This window comes from Salmo salar, chromosome 17, assembly GCF_965601325.2.
Source record: "Salmo salar chromosome 17, fSalSal1, whole genome shotgun sequence".
Taxonomy (NCBI): Eukaryota; Metazoa; Chordata; class Actinopteri; order Salmoniformes; family Salmonidae; genus Salmo; species Salmo salar.
Genome location: NC_138307.1, coordinates 14015142 through 14036024, shown reverse-complemented (window position 1 = coordinate 14036024; position 20883 = coordinate 14015142). Strand labels below are relative to the sequence as shown.

General features: G+C 44.5%; 2 protein-coding genes across 3 annotated transcripts; one reads left to right on the top strand and one right to left on the bottom strand.

The window, feature by feature from the left end:
- Positions 1-1147: 1147 nt before the first annotated feature.
- On the bottom strand, positions 1148-12393 carry LOC100196610 (Activin receptor type-1). 2 transcript variants are annotated; one of them, XM_014151831.3, is made up of 11 exons: positions 12251-12393; positions 5867-5937; positions 5254-5324; positions 4901-5155; positions 4563-4774; positions 4375-4474; positions 4090-4236; positions 2832-3107; positions 2431-2628; positions 2156-2286; positions 1148-1961 (listed from the first exon to the last, which is right to left on the bottom strand). In XM_014151831.3, the coding sequence occupies exons 3-11, from the start codon at positions 5309-5311 to the stop codon at positions 1830-1832; spliced, it is 1509 nt and encodes a 502-aa protein (XP_014007306.1). In that variant the 5' UTR covers positions 5312-5324; positions 5867-5937; positions 12251-12393; the 3' UTR covers positions 1148-1829.
- A 1098-nt stretch (positions 12394-13491) lies between these two features.
- On the top strand, positions 13492-17944 carry LOC100195755 (complement component 1, q subcomponent-like 2). Its single transcript, NM_001140784.1, has 6 exons — positions 13492-13886; positions 14162-14224; positions 14315-14377; positions 14614-14676; positions 17167-17295; positions 17641-17944. The coding sequence occupies exons 1-6, from the start codon at positions 13601-13603 to the stop codon at positions 17919-17921; spliced, it is 885 nt and encodes a 294-aa protein (NP_001134256.1). The 5' UTR covers positions 13492-13600; the 3' UTR covers positions 17922-17944.
- Positions 17945-20883: the final 2939 nt, after the last annotated feature.

Below are 20883 nucleotides of genomic sequence, written 5' to 3'. Positions count from 1 at the left end.
TTAGAAATGTGGTTATGCAACAGCAGTTTTTCTCTTGTTATGTCAGTCACTGACAGCCACTCAATTAACCATGTCAGCTAGTCTAGCCAGCTATCTAAACTTGTAGGAATCATGGACAAATACCGACCAGGGTCCCTGACCTCCAAGGGGGCCCCATTGATTTGGTTAGTCATTCTCACTCAGATATCATATTAACATGTCATTACGTGTAGAATTACAGGAAATTGGCTAAATGTGTTAATGTTTATGTTTTCTCTCTGCCCCAAAATGTCTGAGGTCCAATGCAGCCGTTTTTATGTCAATATCAAATCATTTCTGGGTAACATTTAAGGCATACTTCAGGATTTTGGCAATAAGCCCCTTTTTTTTTTTTTCATTTAGCAGACGCTCTTATCCAGAGCGACTTACAGTAGCGAGTGCATATAATTTCATACCTTTTCTACTTCCCCATAGTCAGATTAACTCGTGGATACCATTTGTGTCTACGTGCCATTTGAAGGAAGTTATTAACTAGCGTTAGTGCAATTGCTAGCTAGAGTTAGCACCTGCTAGTAGATACCTTAGACTAGTTAGCATTGGCTCACGCGACTACCTCCAACTGACTTCATACGGGATGCAGAGACATACAAATGGTATCCAGTTCATCTAACTCTGGGGAAGGAGATAAAGGGCTTCATTGCTAAAATACAGAAGTATCCCTTTAAGTACCTGTGATTGTTAGCAAGAGCACTTTCTCAAGCAAAAAAACTTTACTAGCACTGTCTGGGAGTGGAAAACAAAAAATGTTATTGGGAGAGAAGTTTGGACAGGCTGAAATTCCAAACAGCTACTACACTAAAAGGGCATTATCATGTTCACAGTATTATTCCAACCTCATACTGTGGAAATATATAAAACACAGGAAAATCACATTAAAAAATATATATATACATTCTCTCTTTCCTCCGTAAAGAGGGGGGCCAATAAAATGTTTTGTCACGAGGTGGGGGGCCCCACAACCAAATCTGGCAAAGGCCCTGCACTCTGGGTAGGGAGAGTTGTTCACTTTTGAAACCAGTCAAGGTGAAAACTGCCAACATGGCGCAGGTGTGAAGTAAATCAAGAGCACTGGGTGGAATTCTACAAAGCATACAATACTGAATCAGTATGTGGTTCCAATATTTATAACAATAATGCATTCACAGCTCACAATTCAAAGCATGTGGAGGCATGTCTCCTGACTTCCTTTGTAAATACACAATGTCTTAATAGCCCAAAAAACTGCATTTACATGGGTATATAAAGTTTCCTTGTAATGTAATCAGTTTTCCCTTCCCAAAACCAACCCCAAACTCCTAGTCATAACATTACAAATCATCATAGTCCCACCCTACACAAAGCACATTACATCAATATTTTACTATAGAGTTCACAACTGTAGCGTTCATTTGATCCTATTGGCTCTGTTCCTGTGTAACTGAACTCAAGATTGTGTGTGTCTTCGTTCGTGTGTGTACCTACATTGGAATACACATCTGATTGATTGTCTGAGTAGAGCAACATAATATGATTGGCTGAACATTGAAACGACAAATGGGCAGAAGTGCGTGTGTGTAGAGGGTCTGAGCCCCAGCCTTGACCCCTGCAGCGTGTACAGGCCTTTAAAGCAGGGTAAGGCTACGGTAACACCATCTCACACGGAGTGACCAGCTAGTTCAGTTCAGCATTCAGCCAATAAGGATATCAACATTCATGTTCAGTAGCAGCAGCTGTGTCCATCTGATCTGTTATCTCCACCCCCCCTGCCTTCTTTCTCTCTCTCCTCTGGCAGTCGCCCTCCTTTACTCTCCTCACGACTTCTTTCCTTTCTCCAGGGAGCTCTGGATCTTGTTCAGGGTCTTTTTGATGCGCAGGGCTGTGAGGCGAGCCGAGGGGTTCTGGTACCAACACTCCTTCATCAGTTTCACCAGGGCAGACAGGGTCTAGAGAGAGAGGGTGGGGGAGAGAGAGAGGAGCGGGGGAGAGAGATGGAGAGGGTCATTGTAAGTTTATACACAAGAAGACAGGGTTTGAAACACAGAAACCTGAGAACATATTACCTTAATTTAGTGTTACCGTTAAGGTCATGGTACCCGTGTGTGTGGTCATTTAACGGTCACGTAGTGGTCATACTCACAGGGTCGGAGAACCAACGATTGGGGATGAACGGTCGTTGTTGTTCCACACAGACCACCTTCCTCATGTCCTCAAAGCTGGGGTCGTTAGGCACTTGGTCATAGAACGGTGGCTTGTACTCCTCCACAATACCTGATCACAGGGGTAAGAGGACATCTAGTGTTAGGGTCAAGGGTTACAGGGGCTAGGTGAAGGAAAGGGGACAAGGAGAGGAAGCCACTTGACGTCAGAGGTTCCTGAACTATTTTAGGTAATAAAAACATTATTAGTCCTGACCGTTGCTGTAGGTTCTCCTAGCGATCTCCCACAGTACCAGACCGAGGGCCCAGATGTCCACTCTCTTATAGGCATCAAAACAGTCTGTCTGGATGGTCTCATCCAACACTTCAGGAGCCATGTAGCGCTTGGTGCCCACCTTGGGGTTGTTTCCTACATCCAGCTGGTTGTCTGACTGGGAGTGGGTTACTGCCAGGCCTGTAGGGAACAGGGGGAGAGGAGAGAAACTGTTCAGTACTGGCACAAAATGGCTACTGTGTGTGATTGTGAGTGCCCCGTTTTATTTTTTTATATGGCTCTGCATCTATCAATCTCTGACATATTTCTTTCACACTGGATTTAAGTACCGAAGCTAATTAGTAGCATGTAAAGACAGACACTCAGACACACACACTACTGACCCAGATCAGCTATACAACAGTGTAGATCCTTGGTCACCAGTATATTCTTGCTCTTCAGGTCTCGGTGAGCGATGGCCGGCTTCCCCTCGGTGCCGAAAATTTCCGTGTGCAGGTGCACCAAACCGCACGCCACTGACGTCGCCATCGCTAGGCCCTCCCCCGTCTCTACGGGAACCCTCTGGAGGTAGTCGTAGAGCGAGCCGTTGTCATGGTAATGTGTGATAAGCCAGAGCTGGGTGCTGGAGTAACGAGACGTCATATCTGACGCCATGAAGCCTGGAAGGAAACGGAGAGGTCAAAATCTTAATAACTATTATTTTAATATTACCATCAGGGTTCTCCCCAGGAATTTTTAACAAGGTGGTGCTGCTGAGGACGGCGGGAGATTTTTGAACACCTATAATGGTCTTACAGGGCATTCGGAAAGTATTCAGACCCCTTGACTTTTTCCACATTTTGTTACAGCCTTATTCTAAATTGGATTAAATAATTTTTTTCCCCCTCATCAATCTACACACAATATCCCATAATGACAAAGCAAAAACAGGTTAAGACATTTTTGCAAATGTACTATTAAGATAATTATATACATACATATTCAGACCCTTTGCTATGAGACTTGAAATTGAACTCAGGTGCATCCTGTTTCCATTGGTCATCCTTGAGATGTTTCTACAACTTGTTTGGAGTCCACCTGTGGTAAATTCAATTGACTGGACATGATTTGGAAAAGCACACACCTGTCTATATAAGGTCCCACAGTTGACAGTGCATGTCAGAGCAAAAACCAAGCCATGAGGTCGAAGGAATTGTCTGTGGAGCTCCGAGACAGGATTGTGTCGAGGCACAGATCTGGGATACCAAAAACCCTGAAAATATGTGTACAGCGACGCTCCCTATCCATCCTCACTTTTTTTTTGTGCAAACATTTCTATAAACCAGTTTTTGCTTTGTCATTATGGGGTATTGTGTGTAGATTGAGGGGGGAAAATGACTTAATCCATTTTAGAATAAGGCTGTAAAGTAACAATGTGGAAAAGATCAAGGGGTCTGAATACTTTCCGAAGGCACCACCTCTCTTACATTCTTTGGGGAGAACCCTGACCATTATTATTAAATATTATTTGAATATTACCATTTCATAACATTGTTCAATATGCGTTTGTGTGCTTGAGTCCAATATAGCGTGTGGGAGCTGGATGTGGGAGCTGGATGTGGGAGCTGGATGTGGGTTAGAGAGCGAGATGCTCCTACTCACCCAGTATGTTCTCGTGTCTCAGTAGCACTGTGTTGTAGATCTCAGTCTCTCTGAACCATGACCTCTCGTCTCGGGAGGAGAAGATCTTCACAGCCACGTTCTCCCCCTGCCACTGACCCCTCCAGACCTCTCCATAACGCCCCTTACCTAAAGACACGGGGAGAGACACCTCATTCGTTACAAATGTTTACATTTCTATTATATGTGTTTGTCTGTTGTATGTGTTGTGATTCTATGTACCTACACACGCCATTAGGCTGATCTAAGTGTTGCGTTTCTACATACCTACGCACTCCATCAGGCTGATCTGTCTGGCCACAGTTCTCTGGACCAGGAAGGGCAGGCCTGAACCACTGCCTGACGTACAGGAGTGGTCCAACAGCTCCTTGAGAGGGAAGTGGGGGAGAGACAGAGGTCATCAGGGTTCTCTCTATATTAATACAAACAAACTCATACAAGTATTTTCTTCTTACAGCCAGAGTGCTGTCCCCAACATTAGAGGTGATGAGTCCGTCAATCGCATCCTGTTCTGGGTCAAACTCCTGTAGTCGCTGTAGCCTGCCATGGTGCAGCCTCCTGCAGCCCAACACAGATAGGACTGACAGGAGGGTTAGGATCACTACTGGACCCAATACAAACAGGGCCAGAGTCTCCACACGATACCTCATAGGCTCTTCTTCTGGAGCTGGAGGTAGAAAGGCGGAAGAGAGAGAGAGAAAATGTTACATCACTACAACTGGACCCAGCATGCCATGAAACAAGCCAAAGTCTTTGCTTTTCTTAAAAGTAGTTTAAGGGGTGCAGTTCCCACCTGTAGCGAGGAGGGGCAGTAGTGAGCTGGCGGTGGCGTTGCGGTTGCACATGAAGCTGGAGCAGCAGAGAAGGGCATGGCTGAGGGAGGACGCCGTAGAACAGATCAAACGGGTCTTCTCTGATCCCTGCAGGCAGCCCCGTGTTACTACGGCCCCATGGCTACTGACCGCCACCGACGAGTAGCATTGAGAGCCCTCGCACTGGGCGGAGTTGAGGCAGCCGCTGCCCTCACACACACACAGCAACTGGCCATCTAATAGAGAGAGAGGAGAAGTAGAAGGGGAGAGAGTTAACACACATGCAAAGCAAATGTCCATATGAGAGAGAGCGGTAGATATACTTCATGTCTACCTTCGGCCAATGTCTGCAGGGTCTGTAGCAGCAGGAACAGAAAGACACAACGACCCATTTGGTTCACTGCACTGTAGGGGAGAGGGAGACGGTCAGCTCTCAGAACAGGGCTGGTCACAGTCATTTTATTTCCTCTCTCTAAGGGACACAATGTCTTTTGTCTCAATTGATCGATCCTCTGCAGCGTGTGTAAGTGAATTAAACTGGGCTGCAACTCGCAATGTTGACAGGGAAAAATACATAGCCACACTGTGTTGTTGTCTTAGGTCTCTTTATGTAGTGTTGTAGTGTCTCTCTTGTCGTGATGTGTGTTTGGTCCTATATTTTTATTCCCAGCCCCCATCGCCGCAGGAGGCCTTTTGTCTTTTGGTAGGCCATCATTGTAAATAAGAATTTGTTCTTAACGGACTTGCCTACTTAAATAAAGGTTAAATAAAACATTTAAAAATAAACTAATAGCAGAATATAAAGGGCAGAATGTAAGATCCACATTAGACCATGGATTGGGTCAATTTAATTTTTTTAATTGCTACTCGCTCACTGAATAGACTGAATTGCATTGGAACTGACCAAAGTCCTGATCAGATATGGGCTTACTACTAGCAGGTCTTACTTGTAGGGGTCCAGTTGGGATGGTCGGCTGTGCCTTAGGGCTCAGACATAGCCAGTCTGGCCTCTACAGATCTATGGAGGGGACAGGAGAAAAGCGCAAAACAGTAGCAGGATTCAGTTAGACACATTCTCATATCAGGTAGCCATCATACATGTATTACTGCATATTTTATAGCCGGGTTTCTCAACTGCACAATGTACAACACATTAATGATGTGATGTACATCAGTCTAGGAAGTACAAAACCAACACTGTGGTAAAGTTACTGGTTTGACTCTTTCAGTCACCATAAAACACGCATAGCTTGTTAGACAACGTTAGCTACCTAGCAAAAATGTTCTAGATATCTAGTTGGCTAGACATGATTTGGATCAAATCAAAGTTTTTGTCAAGTGTGCCGAATACAACAGGTGAAATGCTTACTTACAGGCTCTAACCAATAGTGCGGGAAAAAAAGGTGTGTGTGTGTAGGTAAGTAAAGAAATAAAACAACAGTAAAAAGACATTTGAAAATAACAGTAGCAAGGCTATATACAGACACCAGTTAGTCAGGCTTATTGAGGTAGTATGTACATGTAGGTATGGTTAAAGTGACTATGCATATATGATAAAAAGAGAGTAGCAGCGTAAAAGAGGGGTTGGGGGGGGCACACAATGCAAATAGTCCGGGTAACCATTTGGTTACCTGTTCAGGAGTCTTATGGCTTGGGGGTAAAAACTGTTGAGAAGCCTTTTTTGTCCTAGACTTGGCACTCCGGTACCACTTGCCATGCAGTAGTAGAGAGAACAGTCGATGACTGGGGTGGCTGGGGTCTTTGACAATTTTGAGGGCCTTCCTCTGACACCGCCAGGTGTAGAGGTCCTGGATGGCAGGCAGCTTTGCCCCAGTGATGTACTGGGCCGTACGCACTACCCTGTGAAGTGCCTTGCGGTCGGAGGCCGAGCAATTGCCATACCAGGCAGTGATGCAACCGGTCAGGATGCTCTCGATGTTGCAGCTGTAGAACCTTTTGAGGATCTCAGGACCCATGCCAAATCTTTTTAGTTTCCTGAGGGGGAATAGGCTTTGTCGTGCCCTCTTCACGACTGTCTTGGTGTGTTTGGACCATTCTAGGTTGTTGTTGATGTGGACACCAAGGAACTTGAAGCTCTCAACCTGCTCCACTACAGCCCCGTCGATGAGAATGGGAGCGTGCTCGGTGCTCCTTTTCCTGTAGTCCACAATCATCTCCTTAGTCTTGGTTACGTTGAGGGATAGGTTGTTATTCTGGCACCACCCGGCCAGGTCTCTGACCTCCTCCCTATAGGATGTCTCGTCGTTGTCTGTGATCAGGCCTACCACTGTTGTCGTCTGCAAACTTAATGATGGTGTTGGAGTCGTGCCTGGCCATGCAGTCTAGGGTGAACAGGGAGTACAGGAGGGGAATGAGCACGCACCCCTGGGGAGCTCCAGTGTTGAGGATCAGCGTGGCAGATGTGTTGCTACATACCCTCACCACCTGGGGGCGGCCCGTCAGGAAGTCCAGGATCCAGTTGCAGAGGGAGGTGTTTAGTCTCAGGGTCCTTAGCTTAGTGATGAGCTTTGAGGGTACTATGGTGTTGAACGCTGAGCTGTAGCCAATGAATAGCATTCTCACATAGGTGTTCCTTTTGTCCAGGTGGGAAAGGGCAGTGTGGAGTGCAATAGAGATTGCATCATCTGTGGATCTGTTTGGGCGGTATGCAAATTGAAATGGGTCTAGGGTTTCTGGGATAATGGTGTTGATGTGAGCCATTACCAGCCTTTCAAAGCACTACATGGCTATGTACGTGAGTGCTACTGGTCTGTAGTCATTTAGGCAGGTTGCCTTTGTGTTCTTGGGCACAGGGACTATGGTGGTCTGCCCTTGTGTCATGCCCTGGAAGGTTTAGTGGAAGCTGACTGGCTAGCAGCTGTTCTCCTCGGCCATCTAGCTAGCTACTGTTCGCTAACGCAGGCAGACAACTTGGCTAGCCAACTGGCTAGTTATACTATGGCATTGTTGAATACTCCTTTCTGATTGGCTTGAAGGGCATTCTAGAGCGTGCATTATGTAAAGGATAATCAACGAGTTCTGTGGAAAATAATGAACGACGTGGGAGGTGTGTTCCACGACGCGCTACAGTGAACTAACCTTCCACAGAGTTGCATTATTTTTTAGAGAACGCATAGAGCCCCGAGTTCATTATCCCTTTCATACCATGGCTATAATTTATCACATTTGCTGCTATGAATGTGTTTAACACCTAGTAGCTAGCTAGTTTACCAGATAGCTACAGTAACGTTAGTTGACTTGGTAACCAAACAGACTTGCTAGTTTAGCTAACCAAACCATCAGTCCTAGCTTGCTATTATGAAAATCTAATTCAGCAATGACAATAATGTTTTCAATTAAACTTTTGCTTTCAAAAGCAGCTCAAACATCTAAGAATGAACTTAAAGCCATCAAATTCTACCATGCTGATATTTGAGGTCGACCAATTATGATTTTTCAACGCCAATACCGATACCGATTATTGGCGGACCAAAAAAAGCTGGTACCGATTAATCGGCTGATTGATGACAATTACAACAATACTGAATTAACACTTTTATTTTAACTTAATATAATACATAAATAAAATCTATTTAGTCTCAAATAAATAATGAAACATGTTCAATTTGGTTTAAATAATGCAAAAACACAGTGTTGGAGAAGAAAGTAAAAGTGCAATATGTGCCATGTAAAAAAGCTAACGTTTAAGTTCCTTGTTCATCACATGAGAACATATGAAAGCTGGTGGTTCCTTTTAACATGATGAGTCTTCAATATTCCCAGTTAAGAAGTTTTAGGTTGTAGTTATTATAGGACTATTTCTCTCTATACCATTTGTATTTCATATACCTTTGACTATTGGATGTTCTTATAGGCACTGTAGTATTGCCAGCCTAATCTCGGGAGTTGATAGGCTTGAAGTCATAAACAGCGCTGTGCTTCAAGTACTGCGAAGACCTGCTGGCAAACGCAGGAAAGTGCTGTTTGAATGAATGCTTACGAGCCTGCTGCTGCCTACCACCGCTCAGTCAGACTGCTCTATCAAATATCAAATCATAGACTTAATTATAATATAATATAATACACACAAATACCAGCCTTAGGTCATTAATATGGTCAAATCCGGAAACTATCATTTTGAAAACAAAATGTTTGTTCTTTCAGTGAAATACGGAACCGTTCCGTATTTTATCGAATGGGTGGCAACCCTAAGTCTATATATTGCGGTTACATTGCACAACCTTCAATGTTATGTCATAATTATGTACAATTCTGGCAAATGAATTACGGTCTTTGTTAGGAAGAAATGGTCTTCACACAGTTCGCAACGAGCCAGGCGGCCCAAACTGCTGCATATACCCTGACTCTGCTTATACACTGGAACGCTTTTGTTAAATCATCACCCGTTTGGCGAAGTAGGCTGTGATTTGATGATAAATTAACAGGCACTGCATTGATTATATGCAACGCAGGACAAGCTAGTTAAACTAGTAATATCATAAACCATGTGTAGTTAACTAGTGATTATGTTAAGATTGATTTTTTTTTAATAAGTTAAGTTTAATGTTAGCTTGCAACTTACCATGGCTCCTTGCTGCACTTGTGTAACAGGTGGTCAGCCTGCCACGCAGTCTCCTCGTGAATTGCAATGTAATCGGCCATTATCGGCGTCCAAAAATACAGATTACCAATTGTTATGAAAACTTGAAATCGGCCCTAATTAATTGGTCATGCCGATCTAGCTGATATACTGTGCGTTGTTTAAAGCAATAAGGCCCGAGGTGGTGTGGTATATGTCCAATATACCACGGCTAAGGGCTGTTCTTATGCACGACGCAACGCAGAGTGCCTGGATACAGCCCTTAGCTGCTGTATATTGATTATATACCACAAACCCACAAGGTGCCTTATTGCTATTATAAACTGGCATTATAACCTGGGTGGTTCGAACCCTGAATGCTGATTGGCGGGTATGACAAAACATTTATTTTTACTGTCCTAATTACGTTGTTAACCAGTTTATAATAGCAGAGGTTTATGGTACATGGCCAATATACCACGGCTAAGAACAGCCCTTAGCAGCGGTATATTGGCCATATACCACACCCCCTCAAGCCTTACTGCTTAATTATACTATGGCATTTTTTAAAAAAACATTTTTATTTAACTAGGCAAGTCAGTTAAGAACAAATTCTTATTTTCAATGATGGCCTAGGAACAGTGGGTTAACTGCCTTGTTCAGGGGCAGAACGACATATTTTCACCTTGTCAGCTCGGGGATTCGATCTTGCAACCTTTCGGTTACTAGTCCAACGCTCTAACCACTAGGCTACCTGCCGCCCATTGTTGAATATTCTTGAAGGGCATTCTAGCGTGTGCATTATTTCAACTGGATGTTTTAACACATTTCTAGTGTGTTAAATTATAACCATGGTATAAAATGGATAATCAACTCGGGGCTCAATGAGTTCTCTGGAAAATAATGCAACTCCATGGGAGGTTAGTTCCACACCTTCCACGTAATTCATTATTTTCCATAGAACGCACAGCCAGTCCCTCTTTGATTATCGCTTTCGCACAGTGCATTCAGAAAGTATTCAGACACCTTCCCTTTTTCCAAAATGTGTTCCGTTACAAACTTATTCTAAAATGGATTTAAAAACAGATATCCTCAATCTACTCACAATACCCCATAACGACAATGCGAAGAGGTTTCGACATTTTTGCAAATGTATTAAAAATAAAAAAAACAGTAATACCTTATTTACATACGTATTCAGACCCTTTGCTATGAGACTCGAAATTGAGCTCAGGTGCATCCTGTTTCATTGATCATCCTTGAGATGTTTCTACAACTTGATTGGAGCCCACTTGTGTTAAATTCAATTGATTGGACATGATTTGGAAAGACACACACCTGTCTATATAAGGTCCCACAGCAGACAGTGCATGTCAGAGCAAAAACCAAGCCATGAGGACAAAGGAATTGTCCGTAGCGCTCCGAGACAGGATTGTGTCGAGGCACAGAACTGGGGAAGGGCACAACAAAATCTCTGCAACATTGAAGGTCCAGAAGAACACAGTGGCCTCCATCATTCTTAAATGGAAGAAGTTTGGAACCACTCAGACTCTTCCTAGAGCTGGCCGCCCAGCCAAGCTGAGCAATTGGGGGAGAAGGGTTGGGAGGTGACCAAGAAACAGATGGTGACTGACAGAGCTCTAGAGTTCCTCTGTGGAGACGGGAGAACCTTCCAGAAGGACAACCATCTCTGCAGCACTCCACCAATCAGGCCTTTATACTAGAGTGGCCAGATGGAAGCCACTCCTCAGTAAAAGGCACATGACAGCCCACTTGGAGTTTGCCAAAAGGCACCTAAAGGACTCTCAGACCATGGGAAACAAGATTTTCTGGTCTGATGAAACCAAACTTGAACTCTTTGGCTTGAAGGCGAAGCATCACATCTGGAGGAAATCTGGCACCATCCCTACGGTGAAGCTTGGTGGTGGCAGCCTCATGCTGTGGGGATGTTGTTCAGCAGATCGAAGGAAAGATGAATGTAGCAAAGTACAGAGAGATACTTAATGAAAACCTGCTTCAGAGTGCTCAGGACCTCAGACTGGGGCAAAGGTTCACCTTCCAACAGGACAACCCTAAGTACACAGCCAAGACAACGCAGGAGTGGCTTCGGGACAAGTCTCTGAATATCCTTGAGTGGCCCAGACTTGAACCCGATCTAACATCTCTGGAGAGACCTGAAAATAACTGAGGCGACGCTCCCCATCCAACCTGACAGAGCTTGAGAAGATCGGCAGAGAAGAATGGGAGAAACTCCCCAAATACAGGTGTGCCAAGCGTGTAGCGTCATACCCGAAGACTCTGGGCTGTAATCCCTGCCAAAGGTGCTTCAACAAAGTACTGAGTAAAGGGTCTGAATACTAATGTAAATGTGATATTTCAGTTTGTATTCTCTATACATTTGCAAAAATCTAAAATCCTGTTTTTCCTTTGGCTTTGTCATTATGGGGTATTGTGTGTAGAATGGGGGGGTACAACTTAATACATTTTAGAATAAGGCTGTAACGTAACAAAATGTGGAAAAAGTCAAGGGGTGTACACTTTTCGAATCCACTGTATTATTGTATCAAAACTTCTAGTTAGCCAACGTTTACTTGCTGTTTTATTAGTTTGCAATTCACTATAAGCTATTGGCAATTTCGCTACGCTAACGTTGAACCAGGTTAACGTTACTAGTTCTAGCTCAGCTTCGTTAGCATGCCCTTAGCTGGCTAATAGCAGCTAGCTGCCCAAAAGCTTGCGAAATGGTGCTTACCTGGGCTTAATTAACTGATTTGGGAAGGGCTAATCCAAATTAGCGTGCTAGTTCAGTTGCTTTTACTGTTAAAAAGGCTGAACGAATCGACCACCACCCACAGGCTTCTTGTTGGGTCGTGCAGTTCTAGCGCAACAACATGACGTCACTACAGCGTTCAAATTATAATGCATTGTGGGTACCCCAGTCCTCAAACCATTTTGGGGTTCTCCCCAGTACAAAGTTATTTTTGTTTAGGTGTTTTTGTACACACATCTCATGTAATTCATTGAAGCATTTACAATGAGTCTGTCTGATGTAGCTCAACTCTGCAGGGGGCAGACAGCCAGGCAGCTAGACAGGTGAAAGCAAGTTCACTTATGTAATATATTTTTTACTCATTGCCTTAAAGAATGAGTTCATCAGCTTTCCTGGTCCCTTGACCCCCTCCATCCCCTTCTGTGTTTACAGAATGCAGATATGAAACACTCTGAATAGGTGGAGAAGCAGTAGGGCGTAACCTTCCCTTTGCCTAGAATGCTCGGTGGACCATCGCCATAATGCTTAGATCCAACCTACTTGGATGAGATCTGACAATGGTCAATGACACCTATCATAAGCTCTGGGATGAAGTTTCCCCTAGGTACAGATCTAGGATCAGCATCCCCTCCCCGATCATATCCATAATCATTAGTTGGAATAATGTAAAACTGACCCAAGAACATCTTATAAGGGCAACTTCACCCTACTCCCATATCACAGGTCTAGGGGTGTTAACCTCTGTCCAACGGCTAAACTCCAAACCTGACCTCACCTCATATAGTCTACTACTGCAATGCGCTACCCTCCCTCCACAAAATATGCACCCATTCACTCCCTGTCTGCTCTACACTACAGCTGCAGCAATTGTTCTAGAAGTGCTCTGATAGATTCTGATTATATTACAAGTTTGTGTCTTTTACCACATAGTTCTGTACCTGTTCACAAACAAACTGTACTGAGACATGAGATCACTGCAGTTGCAGACTTCTCACAGTCTTACGCAACATCGATTGAACTGCTACGTGTTGAAACTTCTGATAAAATGTTCTTTTTTTTATCGGAACGTCCTAATGGCTTAGTATTTTTCCACTGAGTATGACGTGTCTCTTGTACACGTTCTGCTTAACTGAGATGTGTGTGTATATAAGTCGGGTCTGAGCCTCATGAAGTGCATCATATCTGAACAGGTATCGTTTCACAATGAGGGGTAGTGTTGCTCTGCTGGTGTTGCTGTTCTGTCTGTCTGGGGCATGGGCTCAGGAGGAGAGTGGTGGGGTCAGAGAGAATGACATCACTCAACAGGGACACAGTGCAGGGAGAGAGAGCAGGATGAGAGGGGTTCAGATGGAGAGCCAAATGACTGACGCTTCAGAGAGAACCAACAAACAGACGACCACCTTACCTGACATCTGGACTGAGATGAAGGAGCTGAGAGACATGGTGCACAACCTGGGAACCATCGTGGTGGAGCAGAGAGAGAAGCTGAGGAACATGGAGGTCAGAGTGACAGCCAGTGAGGCTGAGGCAAAGGAGCAGAGAAACACAGTGACCGATCTTAGGGTGGAGCTGATGCTCACCAAGAATAAAGTTGAGGAAGTGGAGAAAGATAATGCAGGTCATTTAAGCTTATTATTTATTGCTTTACAGTCAAGAGTCAACTAAAGTTACATTTGATTGTCAGCGAGAGTGGAAATAATGAACATTTAACATTCTGGATGGACGTTTCTTTCAGATTAGTTTGTAAGGCCGTACTTAGGCCTTATTACGCCAAGAGGCACATAAGGCCTCAACAATGTCCCGTCCTATTTCCTGTCCTGTGATTTTTCAGGCACCTCTTTCCACAATCAGAAGCAACATGAACTGTTTTTCATATTTCTTCTATCATTCTAGACCTGACAGCTGGATTGAGTGGCAGTAAGAGCCAGGTGGAGGAGCTGCAGACAAAGAATACAGGTCATTCTCTATATTTCTTATATGAATGATCATGATTATTTCTCACCTGTTTTACATAAACTTGAATAGCTTATGTTTCCATAAATTTAGCCCAAGCTGCTGAACTATCAACCATTGGGGACAGAGTGACAGCCAGTGAGGCTGAGAATGCAGGTAATAAGTAAGAGTGATTTACTGGTTGTTTAAAAGGGATAGTTCACCTAAATGACAGAAATACTTGAATATTTCTTTACCTTGTAATAATTCTATGGAATATGTGGTATCTTGCAGGTATGTTTACATAATGTCTATTAAAAGTGCTACTGTACTTAAAACCTTACTGTCCATAGGAAGTGCATAATACATAAGAGTAGTCATGGAGTAGTCCTGATGTTTTTATGATTGTTCAGCCCTGGAGACCAGACTGAGTACCTGTGAGAGCCAGGTGGAGGAGCTGAAGAGAGCAACTGCAGGTAAAACAGATGATTGCCTTGACATCCGCTTCAAACATACACACGTCTAGCAAAACATTAGCTTGTCACTCTGAGAGCCACAGTTGAGTCTTCGATCTTAGGAGGGTGATGTCACAGTTCATTTTAAACTCGACAACACACACACAATTGAAAATGTAGCAGTTGATTCGCCTGCTCTGTTCAGTTTTGAATCCATCCAAACACCACAAAGCTTCTCTACTCTCTCCCAGTTTGGCTGTATTCAGCTCCCTCCTACTCCCAGATAGAACTCTTCTACTGTGGCAGATGTGAACTATCATGTGGTGACATCACTCTCCCTGAGATCTCACTCTCCCTGAGATCTCACTCTCCCTGAGATCTTGCTCCAACATTTAGCATTATGCTGTTTCACTCTGCAACACTGATTCATACATAGACACTTGTTTAAAAAAAACAATTATTTCACCTTTATTTAACCAGGGAGGCTAGTTGAGAACATGTTTTCATTTGCAACTGCGACCTGGCCAAGATAAAGCAAAGCAGTTCGACACATACAACAACACAGACTTACACATGGAATAAACAAACATACAATTAATAATACAGTAGAAAAATCTATATACAGCATGTGCAAATGAGGTAGGATAAGAGAGGTAAGGCAATAAATAGGCCATGGTGGCGAAGTAATTACAATATAGCAATTAAACACTGGAATGGTAGGATGTGCAGAAGATGAATGTGCAAGTAGAGATACTGGGGTGCAAAGGAGAAAGATAAATAAATAAATAAATAAATACAGTATGGGGATGAGGTAGATTGGATGGGCTATTTACAGATGAGCTATGTACAGGTGCAGTGATCTGTGAGTTGCTCTGACAGCTGGTGCTTAAAGCCAGTGAGGGAGGTAAGAGTCTCCAGCTTCAGAGATTTTTGCAGTTCGTTCCAGTCATTGGCAGCAGAGAACTGTAAGGAGAGGCGGCCAAAGGAAGAATTGGCTTTGGGGGTGACCAGTGAGATATACCTGCTGGAGCGCGTGCTACGGGTGGGTGCTGCTATGGTGACCAGTGAGCTGAGATAAGGCGGGGCTTTATCTAGCAGAGACTTGTAGATGACCTGGAGCCAGTGGGTTTGGCGACGAGTATGAAGCGAGGGCCAGTCAACGAGAGCATACAGGTCGCAGTGGTGGGTGATATATGGGGTTTTGGTGACAAAACGGATGGCACTGTGATAGACTACATCCAGTTTGTTGAGTAGAGTGTTGGAGGCTATTTTGTAAATGACATCGCCTAAGTCGAGGATCGGTAGGATGGTCAGTTTTACGAGGATATGTTTGGCAGCATGAGTGAAGGATTCTTTGTTGCGAAATAGGAAGCCGATTCTAGATTTAATTTTGGATCGGTGATGTTTAATGTGAGTCTGGAAGGAGAGTTTACAGTCTAACCAGACACCTAGGTATTTGTAGTTGTCCACATATTCTAAGTCAGAACCATCCAGAGTAGTGATGCTGGACGGGCGGGCAGGTGCGGGCAGCGACCGGTTGAAGAGCATGCATTTAGTTTTACTTGCATTTAGGGGCAGTTGGAGGCCACGGAAGGAGAGTTGTATGGCATTGAAGCTCATCTGGAGGTTAGTTAACACCGTGTCTAAAGAAGGGCCAGAAGTATACAGAATGGTGTCATCTGCGTAGAGGTGGATCAAAGAATCACCAGCAGCGAGAGCGACATCATTGATGTATACAGAGAAGAGAGTCGACCCAAGAATTGAACCCTGTGGCACCCCCATAGAGACTGCCAGAGGTACGGACAACAGGCCCTCCGATTTGACATACTGAACTTTATCGGAGAAGTAGTTGGTGAAACAAGCGAGGCAATAATTTGAGAAACCAAGGCTGTTGAGTCTGCCAATAAGAATGTTGTGATTGACAGAGTTGAAAGCCTTAGCCAGATCGATGAATACGGCTGCACAGTAATGTCTCTTATCAATGGCTGTTATGATATTGTTTAGGACCTTGAGCGTGGCTGAGGTGCACCCATGACCAGCTCTGGAACCAGATTGCATAGCGGAGAAGGTACGGTGAGATTCGAAATGGTCGGTAATCTGTTTGTTAACTTGGCTTTCAAAGACCTTAGAAAGGCAGGGTAGAATAGATATAGGTCTGTAGCAGTTTGGGTCTAGAGTGTCTACCCCTTTGAAGAGGGGGATGACCGCGGCAGCTTTCCAATCTATGGGAATCTCAGACGATACGAAAGAGAGGTTGAACAGGCTAGTAATAGGGGTTGCAACAATTTCAGCAGATCATTTTAGAAAGAGGAGGTCCAGATTGTCTAGCCTGGCTGATTTGTAGGGATTCAGATGTTGCAGCTCTTTCAGAACATCAGCTATCTGGATTTGGGTTATTAACAACATTTAATATTTTGCCAGAGGGTGTAATGCAATTTTCACTGTGGACTTGAGAATACTAGAAGTACAGTCTGTCATTCAATCTGTATGTTATCTTTCCTGTGTTCACAGACAGGCCAAAGGTGGCCTTCTCTGCTGGTTTGACTGATTCAGGAACTGTTGGACCCTTTGTTGCTGAAACCACACTGGTATACACCAAAATCTTCTCAAACATTGGCAAGGCCTACAACCCAGCTACAGGTAGTCTACTTTCACTGATCTCTGGCCTGATTTCAAACCAACCTTTTGTCCCTTTTTGAATGCTCCTTGCAAATGTGATATGTATTTGTCACTCTTTAGTCATGCGTGGCCATCCTTCCAAATCCTCCTTCGTAGGCCTGGGCTTCTGAGGCTAGTCGCTCTTATGGCCATTAGGCTAGGATGTTAAGTAGTCTGGTACTTACTTTAGCTACAAAGTTATAACTTTTCTTGTTTAGCTATCAGGTGTCAATGGCATTCTGTTGATTTGTGTGATTTTTGTTGCATGCCAAAAGAGAACATGAGAAACGGAAAGTGTTGATTCCTCTTTACTCTCCTCTGATGCAGGTGTCTTCACAGCACCAGTGAGAGGAGTCTACTACATCAGATTCACTGCCATGAGTGTCCAGACCTCGTCTTACTTTTATGCATACATGTATAAGAATGGACAGAAAATCATGTACAGTCAGGGATATAATGCTGGAGGTTATGAGACACTGTCTAATGGAGTCAGTCTGGAGCTAGAGGAGGGAGATGTGGTGTACATGCGCATCCCTGCAAGCAACAGGCTCTATGATAACTCAAATAATCACAACATCTTCAGTGGCTTCCTGCTCTTCACAGTGTGAGAACATCGTGGATGCTGTAATGGTCTCTAGTGTAGAGTCTGTATGTCAAGGCCTCTTGGAGCCACAATGATTCCCGTATTAATAAATGCATCAATAAAAGCAGAATTTTGTGTTATTTATGTTTTACAGTCTGTATGGCATCCTGATGAATGTGTTAATTAGTTCAATATGACAGTAGCTCAGTGTTTCTGGTTGGTGGAAAGAAGGGGAGAAGAAGATTTGGGATGTATGATTAGGTTACATTATATAGTCATGGCATAGTCTGTCCACGACAAGGCCCAAATGTACCTATCGTTAGCACCAAGTAAAACACAAACTCAAAGTCTGAACAGAAAACTCTAAATTTACACTTTAACTCAATACCATACTCCTTATAGTTTTTTTTAACCTTTTAATTAGACCTGTATTTATTTTCATCTGGGGAAAAAAACAAGTGCAACTCTGCCCCCTGAGATAGATGCCAGTGAAATCACCCATATAACTAAATTGTTTACCGGCAATGTTACTATCCATCTGGTAGTGTTGGTATCTGACTGACTGTTTATCAGTATGGATCCAAGGACATACAGTAGGGAGCTCTAGAGGGAAATAGTCTTCTTGGTAGTGGCCTAGAGTTAGATGAACTACAGCGCCCTCCGGTATCTGGACAGACATCAACTTATTTGTTGTTGCTTTATTATGAAGCAATTTCATTGGATAAATAATCAAAGTCAAGTAAAGGTAAGTCTTTGGACACAGATGCCTTGATCAGCTTTTATCACACCGCTTTTCAGTATTTTTGTAACCTGTCTCCTCTTCAGCAGTTTAATGCTCGATAGGCACAACAACTTCGCACTCTTTTCCCCTAATTAAAGCCTTCGCTATAATAATATAGAATATGACATTTAGCAGATGTTTTTATCCAAAGCAACTTACAGTAGTGCATGGATACATTGTCTTATGGGTGGCCCCAGCGGGAACCAACCCACAATCGTGACATTGTAAGGGCCTTGCTCTACCAGCTGAGACACACACACAGGACCAACATAAGAAATATAAGGTGACATTCTGTGCTTTAGCCTAATTTAAATAAGTTAGGAGGGCACAGTAGATCTCGTCTCTGTACACTGCTCTGGGTTTGGCTCTGTGTCCATGCCCCTTCAGGTCCTATGATCTTAGCACCCTCCCTATTACCTTGAGCAATGTTTTCAACCTGAAATCTGATGACCTTGGTGACTGGCAAATGACAGACAATAACAACAAGCAGTCTCGTAGCCTCATTGATCGAAATGACCTGCTTTAAGGAAACACCTTCTCAATTGTCTTGTATTTTACCAGTCTTTGGTTTTATTGTCTAGACTTCACCTTTGAGAACACGTGCAGCTTGTGTCCCATGTTGTGGTTCACTACAATGTGTGTTCTCTGTGTATAAGGAAGGGAAATTAGCTCTGTAGACTATATCATATCTGAAGAAGCATTGTATCAGAATGAGGGGTGCTGTAGCTCTGCTTGTGTTGCTGTTCTGTCTGTCAAGGGCATGGACTCAGGAGGAGAGTGGAGGGTGTTCTGTCTGTCTGGAACATGGACTCAGGAGGAGAGTGGAGGGTGTTCTGTCTGTCTGGAACATGGACTCAGGAGGAGAGTGGAGGGTGTTCTGTCTGTCTGGAACATGGACTCAGGAGGAGAGTGGAGGGTGTTCTGTCTGTCAAGGGCATGGACTCAGGAGGAGAGTGGAGGGTGTTCTGTCTGTCTGGAACATGGACTCAGGAGGAGAGTGGAGGGTGTTCTGTCTGTCTGGGGCATGGACTCAGGAGGAGAGTGGAGGGTGTTCTGTCTGTCTGGAACATGGACTCAGGAGGAGAGCGGAGGGTGTTCTGTCTGTCTGGAACATGGACTCAGGAGGAGAGCGGAGGGTGTTCTGTCTGTCTGGAACATGGACTCAGGAGGAGAGTGGAGGGTGTTCTGTCTGTCTGGAACATGGACTCAGGAGGAGAGCGGAGGGTGTTCTGTCTGTCTGGAACATGGACTCAGGAGGAGAGCGGAGGGTGTTCTGTCTGTCTGGAACATGGACTCAGGAGGAGAGCGGAGGGTGTTCTGTCTGTCTGGAACATGGACTCAGGAGGAGAGTGGAGGGTGTTCTGTCTGTCTGGAACATGGACTCAGGAGGAGAGTGGAGGGTGTTCTGTCTGTCTGGAACATGGACTCAGGAGGAGAGTGGAGGGTGTTCTGTCTGTCTGGAACATGGACTCAGGAGGAGAGTGGAGAGTGGAGGGTGTTCTGTCTGTCTGGAACATGGACTCAGGAGGAGAGTGGAGGGTGTTCTGTCTGTCTGGAACATGGACTCAGGAGGAGAGTGGAGGGTGTTCTGTCTGTCTGGAACATGGACTCAGGAGGAGAGTGGAGGGTGTTCTGTCTGTCTGGAACATGGACTCAGGAGGAGAGTGGAGGGTGTTCTGTCTGTCTGGAACATGGACTCAGGAGGAGAGTGGAGGGTGTTCTGTCTGTCTGGGGCATGGACTCAGGAGGAGAGCGGAGGGTGTTCTGTCTGTCTGGAACATGGACTCAGGAGGAGAGCGGAGGGTGTTCTGTCTGTCTGGAACATGGACTCAGGAGGAGAGTGGAGGGTGTTCTGTCTGTCTGGAACATGGACTCAGGAGGAGAGTGGAGGGTGTTCTGTCTGTCTGGAACATGGACTCAGGAGGAGAGTGGAGGGTGTTCTGTCTGTCTGGAACATGGACTCAGGAGGAGAGTGGAGGGTGTTCTGTCTGTCTGGAACATGGACTCAGGAGGAGAGTGGAGGGTGTTCTGTCTGTCTGGAACATGGACTCAGGAGGAGAGCGGAGGGTGTTCTGTCTGTCTGGAACATGGACTCAGGAGGAGAGTGGAGGGTGTTCTGTCTGTCTGGAACATGGACTCAGGAGGAGAGTGGAGGGTGTTCTGTCTGTCTGGAACATGGACTCAGGAGGAGAGTGGAGGGTGTTCT

What these genes read in the sequence shown, in the direction of transcription:
- LOC100196610 (XM_014151831.3), bottom strand. Translation starts at nt 5,311, where the DNA reads ATGGGTCGTTGTGTCTTTCTGTTCCTGCTGCTACAGACCCTGCAGACA. An exon ending in CAGCCTGATGGAGTGCGTAG is followed by an intron (nt 4,237 to 4,374) that starts GTATGTAGAAAC and finishes CCGTGTCTTTAG; the next exon opens with GTAAGGGGCGTTATGGAGAG. An exon ending in TAGGAGAACCTACAGCAACG is followed by an intron (nt 2,287 to 2,430) that starts GTCAGGACTAAT and finishes CCCTGTGATCAG; the next exon opens with GTATTGTGGAGGAGTACAAG.
- LOC100195755 (NM_001140784.1), top strand. Translation starts at nt 13,601, where the DNA reads ATGAGAGGGGTTCAGATGGAGAGCCAAATGACTGACGCTTCAGAGAGA. An exon ending in AGTGGAGAAAGATAATGCAG is followed by an intron (nt 13,887 to 14,161) that starts GTCATTTAAGCT and finishes CTATCATTCTAG; the next exon opens with ACCTGACAGCTGGATTGAGT. An exon ending in GCTGAAGAGAGCAACTGCAG is followed by an intron (nt 14,677 to 17,166) that starts GTAAAACAGATG and finishes CTGTGTTCACAG; the next exon opens with ACAGGCCAAAGGTGGCCTTC.